The sequence below is a fragment of the Lissotriton vulgaris genome, chromosome 3_1 (genome assembly GCF_964263255.1).
Source record: "Lissotriton vulgaris chromosome 3_1, aLisVul1.2, whole genome shotgun sequence".
Lineage (NCBI taxonomy): Eukaryota > Metazoa > Chordata > Amphibia > Caudata > Salamandridae > Lissotriton > Lissotriton vulgaris.
Genome location: NC_141689.1, coordinates 806,015,478 through 806,033,042, shown reverse-complemented (window position 1 = coordinate 806,033,042; position 17,565 = coordinate 806,015,478). Strand labels below are relative to the sequence as shown.

At 45.0% G+C, this 17,565-nt stretch overlaps 1 protein-coding gene across 1 annotated transcript in view; it reads right to left on the bottom strand.

Annotated features, from left to right (window-relative positions):
• MINAR2 (membrane integral NOTCH2 associated receptor 2) overlaps positions 1-16,815 on the bottom strand; it is a 102,103-nt gene extending 85,288 nt beyond the window's left edge. The window contains exon 1 of the mRNA XM_086963043.1: positions 16,690-16,815. Coding sequence (XP_086819169.1) covers positions 16,690-16,815 — 126 coding nt within the window. The remainder of the gene's footprint in view (positions 1-16,689) is intronic.
• Between the last annotated feature and the right edge of the window lie 750 nt (positions 16,816-17,565).

The following is a 17,565-nucleotide window of genomic DNA, read 5'->3' as shown; positions in this document are numbered from 1 at the left end:
CGTGAGTGGATGACGCAGACCTGCTCAGGGAATGTGCCAGAATGTTGGATGCTCCCGGCAGATGGACTGCCGTCAAAGAAATGTCGTGACGAAGTGCCCATTCCCAAATTCTCTGAGCAAGACGAGACAGAGGCTGAGATTTCGTGCCGCCCTGTTTGTTCATGTAGTGCATGCTGGTGGTGTTGTCTGTTTGAACCAGCACAGATTCCCCTTGCACCACAGGTAAGAATGCCTTGAGCGCCAGGAAAATTGCCAGTAACTCCAGCCTGTTGATATGCCAGGTTCGCTGAATTGCCGTCCATTTTCCCTTGATGGCAAGGTCCAGGAGATGGGCACCCCATCCTTCCATGGACGCATCCGTTGTCAATGTCAGATCCGGAGGCTGGGCAAGGAAAGAAACCCCTTCGGCCAGATTGTTTCGCTGCTCCCACCAGAGCAGACTGGTCTTCATGCAGGGTGTGACTGTCACCTGGTCGTTGAACGATCCCGACACTTGTCGCCATTGCAAATCCAATTACTCCTGTATTGGACGTGTACGTAACCTGCAATTTGGGATCAGTGCGATACAAGACGATGCCATCCCCAGAAATGATTTTAACATTCGCACTGAAACTGACTTTTTTGATCTGATGGTGGAGACCAGATGAACAATCTTCTGCCGCCGTTTGGCGGAAATGAACGCTTTTGACACGTCCGTGTCTATTACAGCTCCGAGGAACGTCCTGTTTCGCAGAGGTGTGAAGTGTGACTTCTCCACATTGATTGTTAACCCTAGAGACTTGAACAGGGTTTGGCACAAACGTGTGTTGTGATCCAACTGGAGTGAGGATTGGGATTTCAGAAGGCAATCGTCCAGATAAGGGAATATCTGGACTCCCTGAAGACGCAGGTAAGCCATGACCGGAGCCAGAACCTTCGTGAACACACGAGGAGCCGATCGGAGACCAAAAGGCAGAACCTTGAACTGATAGTGGTCGTGACCCACTTTGAATCTCAAGTATCGCCGATGTCGAGGGATAATTGGTACATGAAAGTAGGCGTCTTGCAGGTCTATTGTCGTAAAAAAATCTCCGCTGCAGAGAAGTCGCAAGACTTCCGACAATGTCAACATGCGGAAGGACTGCTGCTTTAGGAATAGATTGAGAGCTCTCAGGTCCATAATGGGACGTCACTCCCCCGTCTTCTTTAGAATGAGGAAAAACCTCGAATAGAAACCTTTCCCTCGCTGAGATACAGGAACCACTTCGACTGCACCCTTTGTCAATAAAAGCAGAACTTGATGTTGCAGTTCTTCTAGATGGGGAGGTGGCGGACCCGAAGGCGGAGAATGAGGGGGAATCTCTGTGAACTCCAAGGCGTGACCCTTGCGCACAATGTCCAAAACCCATTGGTCTGATGTTATTTGAGACCACTGAGAGTAAAACTGAGAGATTCGCCCTCCAACCTCCTGGTGAACTGGAAAGTCATTGCCGTTTGTTGGAGTTGTTGGCACCCCTATAGTTGGACTTCCCTCTAAAGGACTTGGAGTGTTGTTGACGTGAAGATTGCTGATTTGAGTACCGTTGGTTCCCTTGATTGTACTGGCGGTACTGTGATTGTCCTCCTCGTGAAAAATTGGACGAGGTGCCCCGTCCACGCGCTCCACGTAAAGGCTGCTTCTTGAATTGTAAAGACCCAAGAGACTTGGCCGTGTCAGTATCTTTCTTTATTGCCTCCAATGAGGTATCGATATGCGAACCAAACAAAGATTCTCCATCATACGGCATGTCAATTATTTTTGACTGAACCTCTTGCCTGAACGACGTGGATTTCAACCATCCCTGGCGTCGGAGGGCCGCAGCACTGGCAAGGATACGGAACGCAGTATTTGCCACGTCCACAGCACAGTCAATTATTTCCTCCGAAGCTCTTTGCCTATCCTGAAGGATCTGAAGCGCTTCCGCCTTGGATGTCTCCGGAAGCTGTGCAAGCAGCACGGAAATGTCTGACCACATCTGTCGGTCGAAACGACCCAGAATAGCTAGAGCATTGGCGGCACGGGCTGAAGTAGAGGCCATGGACGAAAACTTTTTACCAATTGCATCTAATCGACGACCCTCTCTATCGGGAGGAGAAGTGATAGGCGCTGCTGGGTTGCGCGCTCGACGTTGTGCTGCTTGAGTCACTACGGAGTCTGGTTTAGGATGCGATAGTAGACATGCAGGCGAGCCCGTTGGGGCCTTATACTTCTTCTCCAATCTAGGTATTTGAGCAGGCAAGGAATTAGGAGCCTGCATGATCTTTTGCCCTTCTTTCCAAATAAATTCTATAATTGGAATGGTATGGACTTGCTTATAAGGCTGGTTCTTAAAATCATAAAGGAAACAGTCTTCATCTCGCTGAACCCTTGTTAATTTAAAGCGATCCGCCGCTTTATCCATTAGTTTATGAAAACTAGCGATGTCCACCGGAGGTGAATAACTTGAAGCGCCCTGTTGAGGCGAGGGTGTCTGAACCCGATAATCATCGAATTCCGCCATATACGGATCTTGTTCCTCATCCGTATCCTGATTGACCTCACCTTCCTCCCTCTCTGGCTCCGAGGCATCATCCATATCTGGTTGTGGATTAACGGGGAGAGATGTACGCAATTGGTCCGAAGCAGATTGCGTAGGCGGTGTTTGTTGAGGCGGAAACGACAGTGCTGCGTCAGAGGTTACATGTACCGGAGTACCCTGGGGGGTAGGTGGAAAACGTCTATTGTAATCATCCAACATATGTTGGAGATTAGAAAACAGCGCCATAGGAATTGCCGCCATAGGAACCTGCACGCATTGATCCTCATGCTGGTCTACAGGTTCTTCTTCATCTTCTTCAGAACTAGTGTCCTGACATTTAATTATCAAATCCGATGGACTCTGAGCGTCACCATAAACCGTTTCATCCGGAACGGATTCCGTCTCATGGTCCGACACGAACAATGGAGATGGTGGCTGTGAAGTAGGTGTTTGCAGTTGAAGGGGAGAATCCTCAACAATGCTGCTAGAAGACTTCGTCGTCGGGACTGAAGTGTCCAAGGGCACTAATGGCATATTGGCGAAAGACAGCGAACTTGTAGCTGTCGTTGACACAGCCGTAGAAGACGATGACCTTGATGCTTCTGTCGACTTAGGAGGCTTTAACACTGCCGACGACGATGTGGTCGTCGCTGAGCTGGTCGATGTGTTTCTCGACGTCGACGGTATCTTCGACGTCGACTGGGTCGTCGACGGTGTCTTCGACGTCGACTGGGTCGTCGACGGCGTCTTCGACGTTGACTGGGTCGTCGACGGGATCTTCGACGTCGACGGAGCCGTAGACGATGGCTTCTTCGTCGACGGTGGCTTTTTCGTCGACGATAAAATAGGGATCGTCGACGGGACCAAAGAGATAGAGGCTTTAGTAGACGTGATAGACGTCGACGAGGATGTCGCCGACGACGACGACGCTGACGTCGTCGTAACTGTAGTCGTCGACAAAGCCACAGTAGCCAATCTCGTCGTCGGAATGGTCGTCGACGAGCCCGTCGACGACCGTGCTGTCATAAGTGTAACCACACTTATAGAGGCTGGAAAAGACGCCTGAGAGCCAGGTCTCGTGGGCGTAGTCACAGCAGGCACAGTAGCAGTAGGTGGCACTGTAGCCACAGTCAAAGCCAGCTTTCTTTTCTTCAGAAAAGGAGAAGGTAACTCCTGAACACTGCCACGCTTTGAAGCCACAGAAGAAGGAGCTGACTGAAGGCTTTCTGCGTCAGAAATAACTGTGTCTTTATCTTGAAGGCGCTTAAGCCATAAAAGAAGACGACCCTGCCTGTCCTTGAGGGTTTTAGGATTAAAAGTTCTACAGAACCTACAGTCAACCACCTTGTGTTCAGGATACAGGCAGTAAATACACTTTTCGTGTGGGTCCTTCTCAAATAAACGCAATTTCCCACAGGAAGAACAAGGTCTAAATAAAGACTTTTTACTTGACATCTTGTGAAAACTGAGAGAAGAGTAGATATGAAGAAAAAACTGAGCAGAGCTCAGGGAGACTCCCTTCACACGACGTGCGGTAGAAAATCTGAGGGCTTGAGCTTCTGTGGAGAAGGTTCTAGAGGGTGCTTGAGCCTGATTGGCTGCAGTTTGGACTAACATAATGACACTGATGTGTTACAAATGAGTTTTTCTCTTATAATGCATTCCTATGGAGGAATATTTGTAGAGGTTTTTCTCTGTGTATTATCTCTATTTTATTATGTATTATGTTATTACATATATATATTATTAGCATTATTGCTATTTTTATTACTGTGGGACTCCCACTTCGACGACGGGGAATATTCAAGCATGTGAATCTATGAAAGACACCCCTAATACTGGAGAAACAGAGAGCCAACTTCAACACCATTGACATAACCACAGACAAGGATGCTATCGCCATCAAATAAGGGATACCTAGAAAAAAAAGGACTAGTGGACTGCATCAAAGAGCCACCAGCTGCAAGGAGATCTTCTCTGTCGCTAAGGCATTTATCTCGTTCTCAGACACTGTCAACAACTTTGCTGCCTCCAACCAACTCTGCCACAACCTACCCAACTTATTCTGCAGCAAAATCACATACATCCACAGCAAAATATACAGACACCAACCCAACCTCAGATAACTCATCGCTAACCTACCCACCACCAACCACGACAGCCTACGACAGCCACTTGACTGAATGGACAACCCTCAGCAGAAAAGAAACAGTGGCAATTATGCGGACTATCCACTCAGGCTCCCCAAGCCCCCACCACATCTACAACTTGGGAACATTACCATTCAGCACCACCCTGACCCACATCATGAACACCTCCATTATGTCTGCCACTTTCCCGGATTAATGAAATCTTGCAGATCTGAGCAACCTCTGACCCATCTCCTTGCTCAAACTTCACCATAGTCTAGAGAACAATACACTCAATCAGGAATCAGAAATAAACACAGCACCTAAATAGCACTCATTGCTGCCTACAACAACATTCGAATCATACTGGATGGAGGAGAAACAGCATCCTTCATCCGGCTCGATCTCTCCATTGCTTTTGACACTGTTTCCTATAACACTCTCATCTGAAGACTCCACAAGATTGGTATGCAAAGATCTAAACTCAAATGGATCTGTTTTATTCTTATGGAACAGGTCAGGCTACCTTCTTTTACATCAGAGACCAAGAAACTGATGTGTGAACTCCAGCAGGGACCATCCCTCAGCTCACCCTTTTCAACATATGCATGATACCACTTCACCACTTGCCAACATCATCCTATCACTAGACATCTCCATCATCTCCTATGCCGATGACACCCAATGTATCCTCTCTCTGACGGACAAGAAGACTACCACCAGAACCAACTTCACCAACTGCATGACCATGGTGGCAGTCTGGATGCAAACCAACTGCCTGATGCTCAACTCTAATAAGACGGAAGTAGTGGTCTTCAGCAAACAGACCTTGCCATGGGACACCTCATACACCTGCTGTGCAAGATCTTCAAATGGTTTCCTCAGAACACCAGGTGGACCATCACACAAGCACTCATCACCAGCAGGCTGGACTATGGCAACACTCTCTATGCCGGAATCTCCAAATTCTTACACAGGCTTCAGATCATCCAAAACACTGCCGCAAGACTCATACGCGACCTCCCATGCTGTACTCCCATCACACCACACCTCAGGAAGGTTTACTGGCTCCCTAGTCACAAGCACAGGTGATTCAAACTTCTCTCATACACACATATAAAAAGTCCTTCACAACACAGAACCAGAATACCTGAACAGATGCATATGCTTTCTCCAACCCTCAAGAAACATATGCTCTGGCTCATTTTCACTCAAACACACTCCCCGCATCTGCAAAAGTGAAACTGGAGGTTGCTCATTCCTCTACATCACACCCAAGACATAGAAAGACCTCCTGCAATACTTCAAAGCCTCTTCCTCACTTCTTAAGTTTCATAAGAAACTGAAGACCTGGCTTTCCATATGAGCACCTGGAGGCCTACAAAGATCCACTCTATATATAAAAGGCTCTTGGCAAGACATCTGGCTATTCAATCTCTAAGTACGATGAGCCGACATTTGACTTGTTTTACATTAATCAACACACTGATCCTGAATAGTTGTAAAAGGTAAGGCTATGCCCCAAGAATAACAAGCAAGCCCATGTGGCTTAGAGGCTAGGAATAGTAACATAGACGCTGGGAGTAGGAGTCCTAGGGGTAGCTGCAGCACCCACAAAATAACCTGCAGGAGTGCATTAGGCATGTGTTGAATGAGCAGTATTGTCTTCATCCTGTCACATTCCCTTTGTGCTCAAAGACAGAGGACAAATAGGCTTGCTTTATGACAAATTGCGGCTTATTCTCTTCACAAGAAGATTGGTGCTTACATTTCTTTCTCTTTTTGCAAGATTTCAGAAAGTAAAATATCTTACAATTTTTATGGGTTACAGGGAGTGTGAGAGGAAATGCTGAAAAATGTCAGTTCTTTCTAACAGCCTCTAAATACATGTAAATGAACTGTAGAAATATTTTAAAATATATCAGCATTTAGGAAAGCACAACTGGAGCACAATTATTTGTATTTCTGAAGTGTCATGGGATCAAACATTGTAGTAGGATCAAAACAAATCAAAACACTTTACTTGGTGATGTGTAAATAATAAATATTTGCTGAAACATGATTTCCATACATTATTTGGCTGCTATATAGTTTAATCTGTAAAACTGAATGTCAGTGCGAATTTTTTGTCCATTTCATTGGAAAATGACCTATCTGTAACTGACAGTGCACTTCTGCACCATGATTTAGTAATATATTTGCGAAAGTGTACTCCAAAATGCACCATCGGCAACATACCACTCCCTTACTACTCCACAACTTTAGTGCTATGACACTGATGACAGCACGATTACTCTTGAAATGGTTCCAGCATCATTGAAGAGCAGCATCTTCCTTGACAGTAAAGAATGTTTAATACTTTTAAAAACAATCTGTTATCTAGATTAGAAAGTCACAGAATCAAAGCAGAAGGCTTATACGGCTGTAATATCATATTAATCCTAGGATGATTGAGGAATAATGTTGCTAATGAAATTTCAAAAGGAATAATATTTTTGGTTTGGTATTACATTACTCATTGCAGCGTTTTATGACAGGCTAGCTGGATCTATGTACAATCAGACTCAGAAAGAAGCTGCAAATGATGAATTGATGTTGATATTGCTCATAGGTTATTCCAACAAACTAGCCTCTTGTTCTACAATTAAACTTGTGTGCCCTTGCTCTATCTTCATTAATTTTTATGTTTGCACATGGCAGCAATATCTAAATTCATGGAACACCCCTGCATTTGGGAAAGGAGTAGGTGCACGACACAATTGCACACTGAATTCCAGACTTCCAACCTCCTGTCTTCCCTGCCCCATTTGGGCCATTATAAGGAGTTGGCTGCAGTATAACTACCCCATATTTTCCATGGTATTACCAACATGGCCCATTCCAAGAAAGAAATATATATTAACACCACACTCAGATATTACCCACCTGTTAATACTAAAGCACTAAATCTGGATGGGATGTTTTTTTTTATTTGTTTAAATCCTTTTTTATTGTCAAATGTGACCACATAATGCACAATATACAGAAAAAAACACATCATTTTATACCAATAAAAATCCCAGAGGCTACCCACCCCAGCTACACATTTAAATAACATAATTACAACATTGGTACTGGATTTGTTGCAAGACAAACTCGTTTCATTAATACAAAGTAATACACTATAAGTAGAGAAAGAAAAGAAAAACACACCAAAGAAAAAAATGAAAAAACGTCCAACAAGGGTAAGCAAAGTCTTTAGATTCTTAAAACGGTACAAAAGGGGGTGTTGATGGACGGAGCATCTGAATCAATCAAACACTCACACCCAGTCAAAAGATCTGGGTTTAATCCATCACCGTTCTTTAGCCCACTCTGCCACCCCAGTTCAGACATGGCTATATGCAAATCAGTCTGACCCTGTGCCTCATGGGAACAGTCCAGCCCGAACTGCCAAGCCATGTCTTACCTGGACCGGAAACAAGCTTCCGAGGACCGGTTTCTGGCATTCCAGCCGTCTTCAGCCCGGCTTGCTTGAATCCAGTGGTAAAGTGAGCAAGGGACTCACGTCTGAGCATACCCTGCCACACTTATGGCGGCCAAAAGCGGTACAAAAGGGGGTGGTGATGGACGGAGCATCTGAATCAATCAAACACTCACACCCAGTCAAAAGATCTGGGTTTAATCCATCACCGTTCTTTAGCCCACTCTGCCACCCCAGTTCAGACATGGCTATATGCAAATCAGTCTGACCCTGTGCCTCATGAGAACAGTCCAGCCCAAACTGCCAAGCCATGTCTTCCCTGGACCGGAAACAAGCTTCCCAGGACCGGTTTCTGGCATTCCAGCCGTCTTCAGCCCGGCTTGCTTGAATCCAGTGGCAAAGTGAGCAAGGGACTCACGTCTGAGCATACCCTGCCACACTTATGGCGGCCAAAAGCGGTACAAAAGGGGGTGGTGATGGACGGAGCATCCGAATCAATCAAACACTCAAACCCAGTCAAAAGATCTGGGTTTAATCCATCACCGTGCTTTAACCCACTCTGCCACCCCAGTTCAGACATGGCTATATGCAAATCAGTCTGACCCTGTGCCTCATGGGAACAGTCCAGTAAAGTGCAGTATTTTTAGGGTTCAGGGTCAGTTTTGGGTTTTTGGGGTACAGGGATATTTTTAGGGTTCAGGGTCAGTTTTGGGTTTTTGGGGTACAGGCGTACAGGGTAAAAACAAAAAAAAATTAAGTTAAATCAATTAAATAACATTAAAAAAAATAAAATTACATTAAATTATTAAGTGTTTTATTTATTTTAAATGTATATGTATTAGTTTTAATTTTGTTTTAATATTTTTATTTAATATTTGTAAAATTATATGTATTTTAAAATTATTTTTACATTATTATTAATACATTTAAAAAAACGATATTTTTATTCCGATATTTTTGTACTACGATATTATTTTTTCGATATTTTTGTACTTACCTTTATGAAGATATGATTCCGATATTTTTGATGTCGATATTTTTGTTCCGATATTTTTGTATTTCGATATTCTGTCTGTCGATATTATGTCAGACATTCGAATAAAGTGCTATGTGTGAACCCTCAACCACTCCTGGATTCAATCCAGTACAGTAATGGACTCCATCTCCTAAGGCCCTTCCTCTTACTCCGAGCCCCCATCTGTAGGTAGATTGCTTTTTCAAGATTACAGGTTGCTAACACCCTATCTAACCATTGTTGAAACACTGGCAGATTACTGTCTAACCAGGCCGAGGCAATACATAGCCGATAAATGGTCATGGTAATAAAAACCAACCCTCTACCTCTAACCAACTTCTCTGTTTCAGGGACTCCCAGGAGAATCACCACAGGGGATAGGGAAACCTGAATATTTAATTTATTGAGAAACAAATGGTGATCTTGAATTTTAAAAGATATAAAGACGGGCAGGTGCAAAAATATATACTATATTAGCACCCGTCAGTTGGCGTCTAGGGCATCAGGTACCTTTACCGCCCCCCATTTAATGTCCTACTAGGCGTGTAGTATAAATTAAAGCAAGTTTTTATATACTGCACTTGTAACTTAGATGATATAAACACTGATTGAGCCAGAGTGAAAGACTCCCGAAAGCAGGCGTCTGAAATGGTCAGCTGTTCTTGCCATCTCAGAGATTGTTTCTCCATATCATCCTTCATATGTTTATTAAGGAGGGAATAGAGAAAGCCAATTGATGATTTGTGCCCGCTAACAAAGCGTCGACCAGTCCGCATTTTTGAAATCTGATCACTCCTCCAGCCTTACGGTAAAGAAAGTCACTGATTTGTAAAAACTTTAAAAAGTCCTTACAGCTAAGGCCGAATTCGACCCTAATCTCATGAAAGGCTTTGAAAACTTTACTGGAAAAAAAATGCCAAGTTTATTTAGGCCAGCCTTGACCCAACAAAGGGTAGATGAGTCCCTGAAAATTCCTGGTAGAAAAATATTATCCTCTAAAGGGGTATAAAAATTGAGCCATCCCAAACCCATTAATTTACGGACTGTTGAGCAGCCTTTGAAGGCATTCAGTAAGATTTTAAAGCGGACCCGCTTGAAGTAATTTAATTCGATGTGCCTCCATAACTTCCCCCATGTCCCTTCACCTCTCAATAATTCATAAGGGGTCAGGAAATACTCAGCTCCTACTTGCCGGAATGCTTTGTCAAGTAATACTGGGCCAAACATCTGTAAAACTGTAGCCCAGTAATACAGTTTTAGATTTGGAAGTCCCCAGTCTAGACGCTCTTTAGGCAGTCAATAATGTCAGGGCTTGCCTTCATTTGTCATAAGACCACACAAAATGGTATACCATTTGGTCCATCTTTTTACAGCACAAATTTCCTATCTCTAAGGGGATGGTCTGAAAAAACATAAAGAATTTTTGGGAAAAATATCATTTTTATAACATTGCCTCGATCCGCCATCCATAGGGGCAAATTATCCAGCCTTTGGAGATCGTTCACGGACTTTTCAAGCAAAGGTTCAAAATTATTCTTAATTATGCAATCCAAGTCAGGTGAGATAACGACTTCCAAATAACCTGCACTCACGGCTACCCATGGATCTTGGAAGGATAACTGTTTGTTTACCAGAATTACTTCCAAATTCCACTGCATCCAAATTAGGGTGTCAGACCCACAGACCTACGGTCAGGCAGTTCTTTCCCCACAACAGTGTTACATCCGCCCGACATCGTAATGAGGGCCATAGTACCTATTATCTAAAAGTAGGGTTATCTGCTTAATCCTGGGCTTGTTCTCAGTAGTTGTGAACTAAGAAACAGGCTTCCCTTGGAGAAAATCAAGGTAAAGTGTTCTAACAGTACCAAAACAAAATGATAGTGAAGAAATATGTCAGATAAAATTCCCAAACCAATTAAGAAAATTTAAGAGAAATGGAATGTTTAAAATAATACCAAAATGTCAAATAATGTGTTCAGGGGATCAGGGGTTATGACTATTTGAAGACAATGTAAAAAACATAGACAAAAAAATGGGAAACTCATCAGTCAATGTTAGTCTATTAATCATGGCGTCTTGATGCCCTCGGGTTACTTGCGCTTTACAAACTCAAAAAATCAATCAAAATCAATGGGACAACTGAGTCCTATGCATGTATTCAGGCTGTAAGCAATGGAGCACAGATAAGGTAAAAGCTTAGGAGTTGATCCCGGTCAGGAGATTTACCTTCTTTATTAATCTCTGTTTTGCATATTAGAATCTTTAGCAGACAAGGCTGAATGATTTGGGCAAGATGGGCTACACAATGTGTAATATATCAAAATGACAGCCCTCCTGAAACATAATTGTTTGATGCCAAAACATATTCGCCCTCGAGGGTGACGTCCCACTGGGTTCTCTTTGCTGTATTTTTTGCCAACATGCTTCATCTTGAAATCTGGGTCCTTTTTCAGAGTATGAGATCCTTCAAAGGCACAAACTGAGAGCCACAGACAGACATGAATCTAGTAGGTTGGATCCCTAGATTTCGCACACTCATTGGATTGTGCACCTCATTGCACAAAGTTCAGAGGCGAAGGAACCAATACATTTTTCTGCTGAAAGTGCACCTCAGTCTGATAGTCTCAGAGCACTTCTTAGGGCCTGATTATGAGTTCAGCAGTCCCTCAGACTGCCAAACCCATAGTGGCTGTCCCAGGACAACCAGACTGGCAGTTCATCCACTTTACTATTGAATATGACAGTGGGACTGCCACAGGACGACCCCAACCGCTGGGGATCATGGATCCTGTGGAAGTGGCACAGCAATCAGAAGATCTAATATATGCTGGCCTAGCCACTGCGGCACCGCTGAGCATATTAGGACTTTCCTCACCACCACAGTTTTCATGGCAGTAAGGCAACCATGAAAACTATGGTGGTGAGGAAACGAAGGGGGTCCTTCAGGGCTCCCTGTTGCCTGAGGGCAATGGGGTGCCTGCAGGGGGGGTACATACTGTGCCCCCTGTGTGCAGTCAACCCCTTCCCTGCACGGCATGGACTCAACAGTCCATGCCGTGCAGGAAAGGTTTTTGCCATTCCCATTATATTGACTTTTCAAGAGGCAGCGCTGTGGGAACGCCAAAGGAATGCCCGCCAGACCACAAGAAAACTCTGAATCTGGCGGGTGTCTGGCATTCGAGTTTAGCGGTCATAACGCGGGCACTGACATGGCAGCCCACTCCATGTCTGCAAAACTCGTAATCGGGCCCTTAGTGTACAAGGCCACTGACAGCAGAGGCAGACAGGCAACTCACTCACTCTCTTCAGTAATGGCTTTGGCCAAAATGTAATCTTATCAGAATACTGCTTGTTATCCAAGATGCACTTAGTCTTTCATCTGCCTGTTGATTTTTAGGAGGCCAGCTTCCCTAATGTTTCAAAATGACTTTAAGTTATGAAAACCCAGCTGGAAGAAGTATTTAACTCAGCCAATCCTCAAGGAAGAGAGTTTCCATTCCACAAACTTTTTTTGGGCTTCTTCGGATTCAGCAACATCTGTTTTCCTGGAGCAGGACAGTCTATTTTATCGATGTAGCCAAGTAGAGCTTTGTCATGCCGATAGTCAATCTTTCCAGCTGCAGGGCAGGAATGAAAGTGGTTGAAATCTTCCTAGACTGTGAAATCCAGGAAAACTGTAGCTCAGAAGACAGTAGTAATCTCAGCATCAACCTGGCATCTGTGGATCAGAGAATTTCCTGGTAATTGCTGCCAATGCATTCCAATGCAATTCCTTTGACAACAGATGCAGCCTATGACACAGTTGACCACCAAGTACTGATCTATTCCGTCGAAAAAAATATTGGTTTCTCAGGCACAGTCTTTCAATAGTTCACTTATTACCTCAACACCACCAGCTCTTCCAGATGGCAACCTTAATATCTCTGAATCTGCCTACCTTCAGCGGAGTAACGCAGGTAGTTTTCTTGGGAAATTGCCAACATACAACTCTACCCCAAAATCTCCTCAGCTCATGAAATTCAACAACTCAAAACCAGCCTTGCGCTAACCCAGAATCGGATTAAAAACACCTACCTAACACTTAATTGAAGACAGAATTTTTCATGTTCGCTAACAGCACCAACCAACCTGATTTTATGTTATTCGACATGATGCTTTCCATCATCCATATGCAAAGACATCTGAATTAGCATTCAGCAAAGCCCTCTGCTTCAAAGAGCATATCGCCAAGAAAAGCAAGGCTGCATGGTATAAGGTTTCTCCTGAAAAAAAGTGAAACTCTTTTGTCCAAAACTAACTTCAGAATAACAGTGCATGTTATGGGTGTTTGCAGCCTAAATGGAGTACATCCTCTACTCATGGGCCACACTGTTCCCATTATATTGGCATATCTAGAAGGCATTCTACATGCTGCAGCTTATTAAATCAATGGCTTGTAGAAGTTCCAACACATCACTCCAGCTGTGAAAGAACTAGATTGAGGCCCCCTCCACCCCACATTAGCATCACGAGGTGTTTAATCACCTTAAGGGGCATCAAACACTGCTAGTGCATACCTACCTGAGCAATTAACCATCACAGGCTGTGCCACGTGTGGAGCAAGGAAGTCAACATGCTGGAGTCAAGAAATATGTACTATCAGAAGGCAGGCCACCTCCATCTATCTATCAAGGATATGGAGCAATATCACTACCAACATCAGACCTGTTCCTACGCTCCTGCAAATCAGAACGAAATTGAAGACATCTTTTCAAAGAGCAGTACTAGCCTATATGATTGGACACTGCTTCTTACCAAGCTTCATTTAACAACCTTGAATTGTATTCCTGGACTATCATCAATTGTTCCTTCTTCTGCTGCTCCCTAGTTATATTCACACTACATAATTACCCTGTTTCTTTACCTCTAAAACAGTGTACTTGTTGAAAACAAACACAGCCGCATACCCTCCATATGGGTGGCAGAACCATGCCCCCCAACTATTTCCTCAATAAGAAGAGTGTGTGTCTGGCTAAGCAAAGTTCAACCTGATAGCCACATGGCTTCTTCAAGTAAGGGAGCCAGAAGATGGTCATGTGTTAAATGCATCGGCGCCCAGTTGCCTGAGCTGAGCTTTGCCTGGCCCTGTGGTCGTCACCTCATCGCCTGGCAAAAGAGCATTAGGCCCCCTCCCCCTCATGATGAGGGAGATCCTCACTGATTGCCTCAGACCTGGGTGCTTCCATTTTAACCCCGTCTGTGCTGATGACGAGACCAGGCTCGTCATGCAGCACGGTTCTCTTGTGCTGGTGACAAGCCTGGGCTCGTCATGAGCCGTGGAACGCTCACAAGCAGGGTTAATTCCCCCGCTGTGCTGAGCGTTCCATTGCACGGGCGGGCTGATGACGAGCCCAGGCTCGTCACCAGCACACGAGCACCGTGCTGCATAACGAGCCTGGGCTCGTCATCAGCACCGCGGCGCCCCCTCCCCCGCGGCGAAGGGGTTAAGCCCTAAAGTGCACAGGACTGAGTGTCAATCAGTGACACCTTGTCATAAAATGATGTTAGGACAGCAGTCTCACTGACCCATTCCACTCTGTGATGAGTGAGGGAATGCTGCCTCCTCTCTTTGGCTGCCCTTAGGTCAGGGCCGGACTGGCCGTAGCGGGCACTGGGCATTTCCCTGGTGGGCCGCCAAGGGTGGGGGCCAGTTTTGGGTCCCTGAGGAGCCATTTTTGTTACCGGGCTGGCAATATCACCCCCTATAACAAAATCGGACAAAACTAGTCCTAGCAAACAGCTTGGCCTCCCCCCACCCCTCCACCGGGGGCTGGCTGAGCAGTTTGCCAGGGCCGGTTTCGGTTCCCAGTATGGCCCTGCCTAAGGTAGCCAATAAAAGGAGGCAGCAGTCCCAACCCTCCTGGGACCTTAAAGGCTTTCCTCCCTGGGAGATGTTTTTGAATGCTTGATGCGTGCATGCATGTATGTGATTGTGTGCATGTGTGTGTTATGTGTGTGTGTGCATGTGTGAATTCATGGGTGTGAGTGAGTGTGCATGTGTGGGTGTGTGGCCCACACATTCCTCTACCTACTATAATCACCGTCCGCCACTAAATAAATAGTAAAAAGATTCACAAAAAGCTAGACACACCATCAAAAATTAGGTGACCATGACACTTGTTTTATTTTTTCAGGAATCTGTAATCCGTATGTCAAGGCTGGAAGTAATTATCAACAGGTGTATGTATGCGGATACTAGAACCTCAATGATGTCACTATGTGAGATTTCACCCGGTTCGCTCAAGATGGTGACCTATAGTATGATCATGTATTCTTTGTGTAGGTCATGCAGTTTTCGATCTTGTACTGCTAACGATACCATCTAGTAATATCCTCCGGTGTATTATATTTAATTCATCGTACCCACAAAGATCAAAGAGTGTATGTTATCCACTCGATTTTTTTTTTTACTTGAATGAGGTTTGTGTCACATCTAAGTCTTGGAAACCCTTCAGTTGGAATGTCCTTATTTTTTCTCCGCTACATCAGAATAATTAAATGTAGTCATGCACCTATTGGTCAGCCTAAGGGTGCGCTGCCCCCTGGGTAGTGCACCCTGCAGGGCATGTGCTCATCGACTAATGCTGTTCTACTTGTGGGCATGCTTCAGTACTATGGCGCATGCGTAAGAGCAAAGGTTTTCCCTCACATGCAGGGGGACTGCTCACACTCAAATAAGGAAATATCCCATTGCCCGTGCAAAGGGTTATATTTACAAACAGGAAAGGGTGACAAGGTAGGTGATCAGTGTTAGGAATCAATAGCCTTCCTGGCAAAATATGTTCAAATCAGCCAAATCTCTTCCTCCCCTCCGTCTATCTCTATCTTTTTACCATTCCCTCCTGTGTCTGCCTCCTCGCGCTCCCCTCTCCCTCTTTGTCTCCTGAAGCCACTGCTGATCCTGCTGCAATAAATCCACACGAGACCTTCACAAAAGCCCCTGGAGCGGCCCTGGCCTTCAAATGCGGCTCCAGTGACTCAAGGACTCGCCTCCCTCCCCAGATGGGATAAATGATGCATTGGGCTCTAGGATTGTGACCTGCGAATTGTACGAACCTTTTCAGCTAGCACACTAACTACTGAGCTACGTCGTCATCTTTCTGCTTAAATAAAATACTCTGAGATGGAACCCTGTGTGTTTTGTCTGAGTTATGCCTTAAACGGTATACTGCAATGCTGGAAATTTCTAAGACTGAACATTAGTAATTCAAATCACAAACTACTGCTTTTAAATTAAAGTGTTTTACTTGTGTTTATAAGGAGTATACAGAAAGTGTGGAACGTGCTTCAGAGTTCAGCAGAGCATTACAGGTCAAGGAATTACAAGCTTAAGTGTGCAGGGGACAGGCACGCAGGAAGTTCACATTTGCAATTGAAAAATCAAGTGCGAATTTCTCATAAAATGTTGCAGATCGGGAAACATCAATTTATGCAATGCGAATACACTTATCGAATACTGACATTGAAAAAGGCAAATACGCGTTTGCTACCGTGTCAGACTTACCTGCTGGTAGACCCGGTTGTGCCACTGTCTTGCTTGTAAGAAGGCAGAGGTCACCATCAAAGACTTCGCATCTAATCGCAAGAATTTGTCAGGATGATTGTTATTTGGCAAAACAGACAGATCCATGCCTGAGTGTGTTCCTGCGATGGTGACCCTCAAGTGTCCTGCGCGCGAGTCTGCGGGCCGCTGCCCGGGGCATCTCTATTATTCATGAGGTAGGGAGTGAGCACACCGGAGGGTGAAACGTGACCTGTCTGCGGTCGCCATTTCAAGCTAACGAGCAAGATATCAGCTTCTCTTTTTCAAGTATTAGGCTGTCCTTTGGGCCCTGTTCGCAAACACCAAGGGACAGACTTCCTATTTGTACTGCAGCACTGCAACCAAACTTGCTGCTCTGCTTAATGTGCAAGGGGAAACACACCGCGCAGAGCCGTATCTGTAAGGCTTGGTGTCTTCCCCTACGCTGGCGCTCTTAAATGGTGTCCTGTGCGATGCACAGCCTTGCTAAGGTGGGTGCGCACTGCCTTCATAGGGTGACCAACCGTCCGTAAATTTCACGGACAGTCCGTAATTTCGGCCGTCTGTCCGTTGTCCGTGAAGGATTCTTTAACGGACGCCATTTGTCCGTAATTTTAACCGGGCACGGGTCGCACATCCCTAAAGCAGGCACAGCTTCCACTCACCTCCCTTCTTGACTTGACATGACGCATTCAGGGCTGTTTGCATCTGAATAGATGCCCCTGCTCTTGAAGCTGCAGCCCCCACCCCTCACACCTCCAGCCCTTGATGAGCTGTTAAGAGGTGCTCGAAGGTGACTGAGAGGGAGGGGCTGCAGCTTCAGGAGCAGGGGGCATCTATTCAGATGCAAACAGCCCT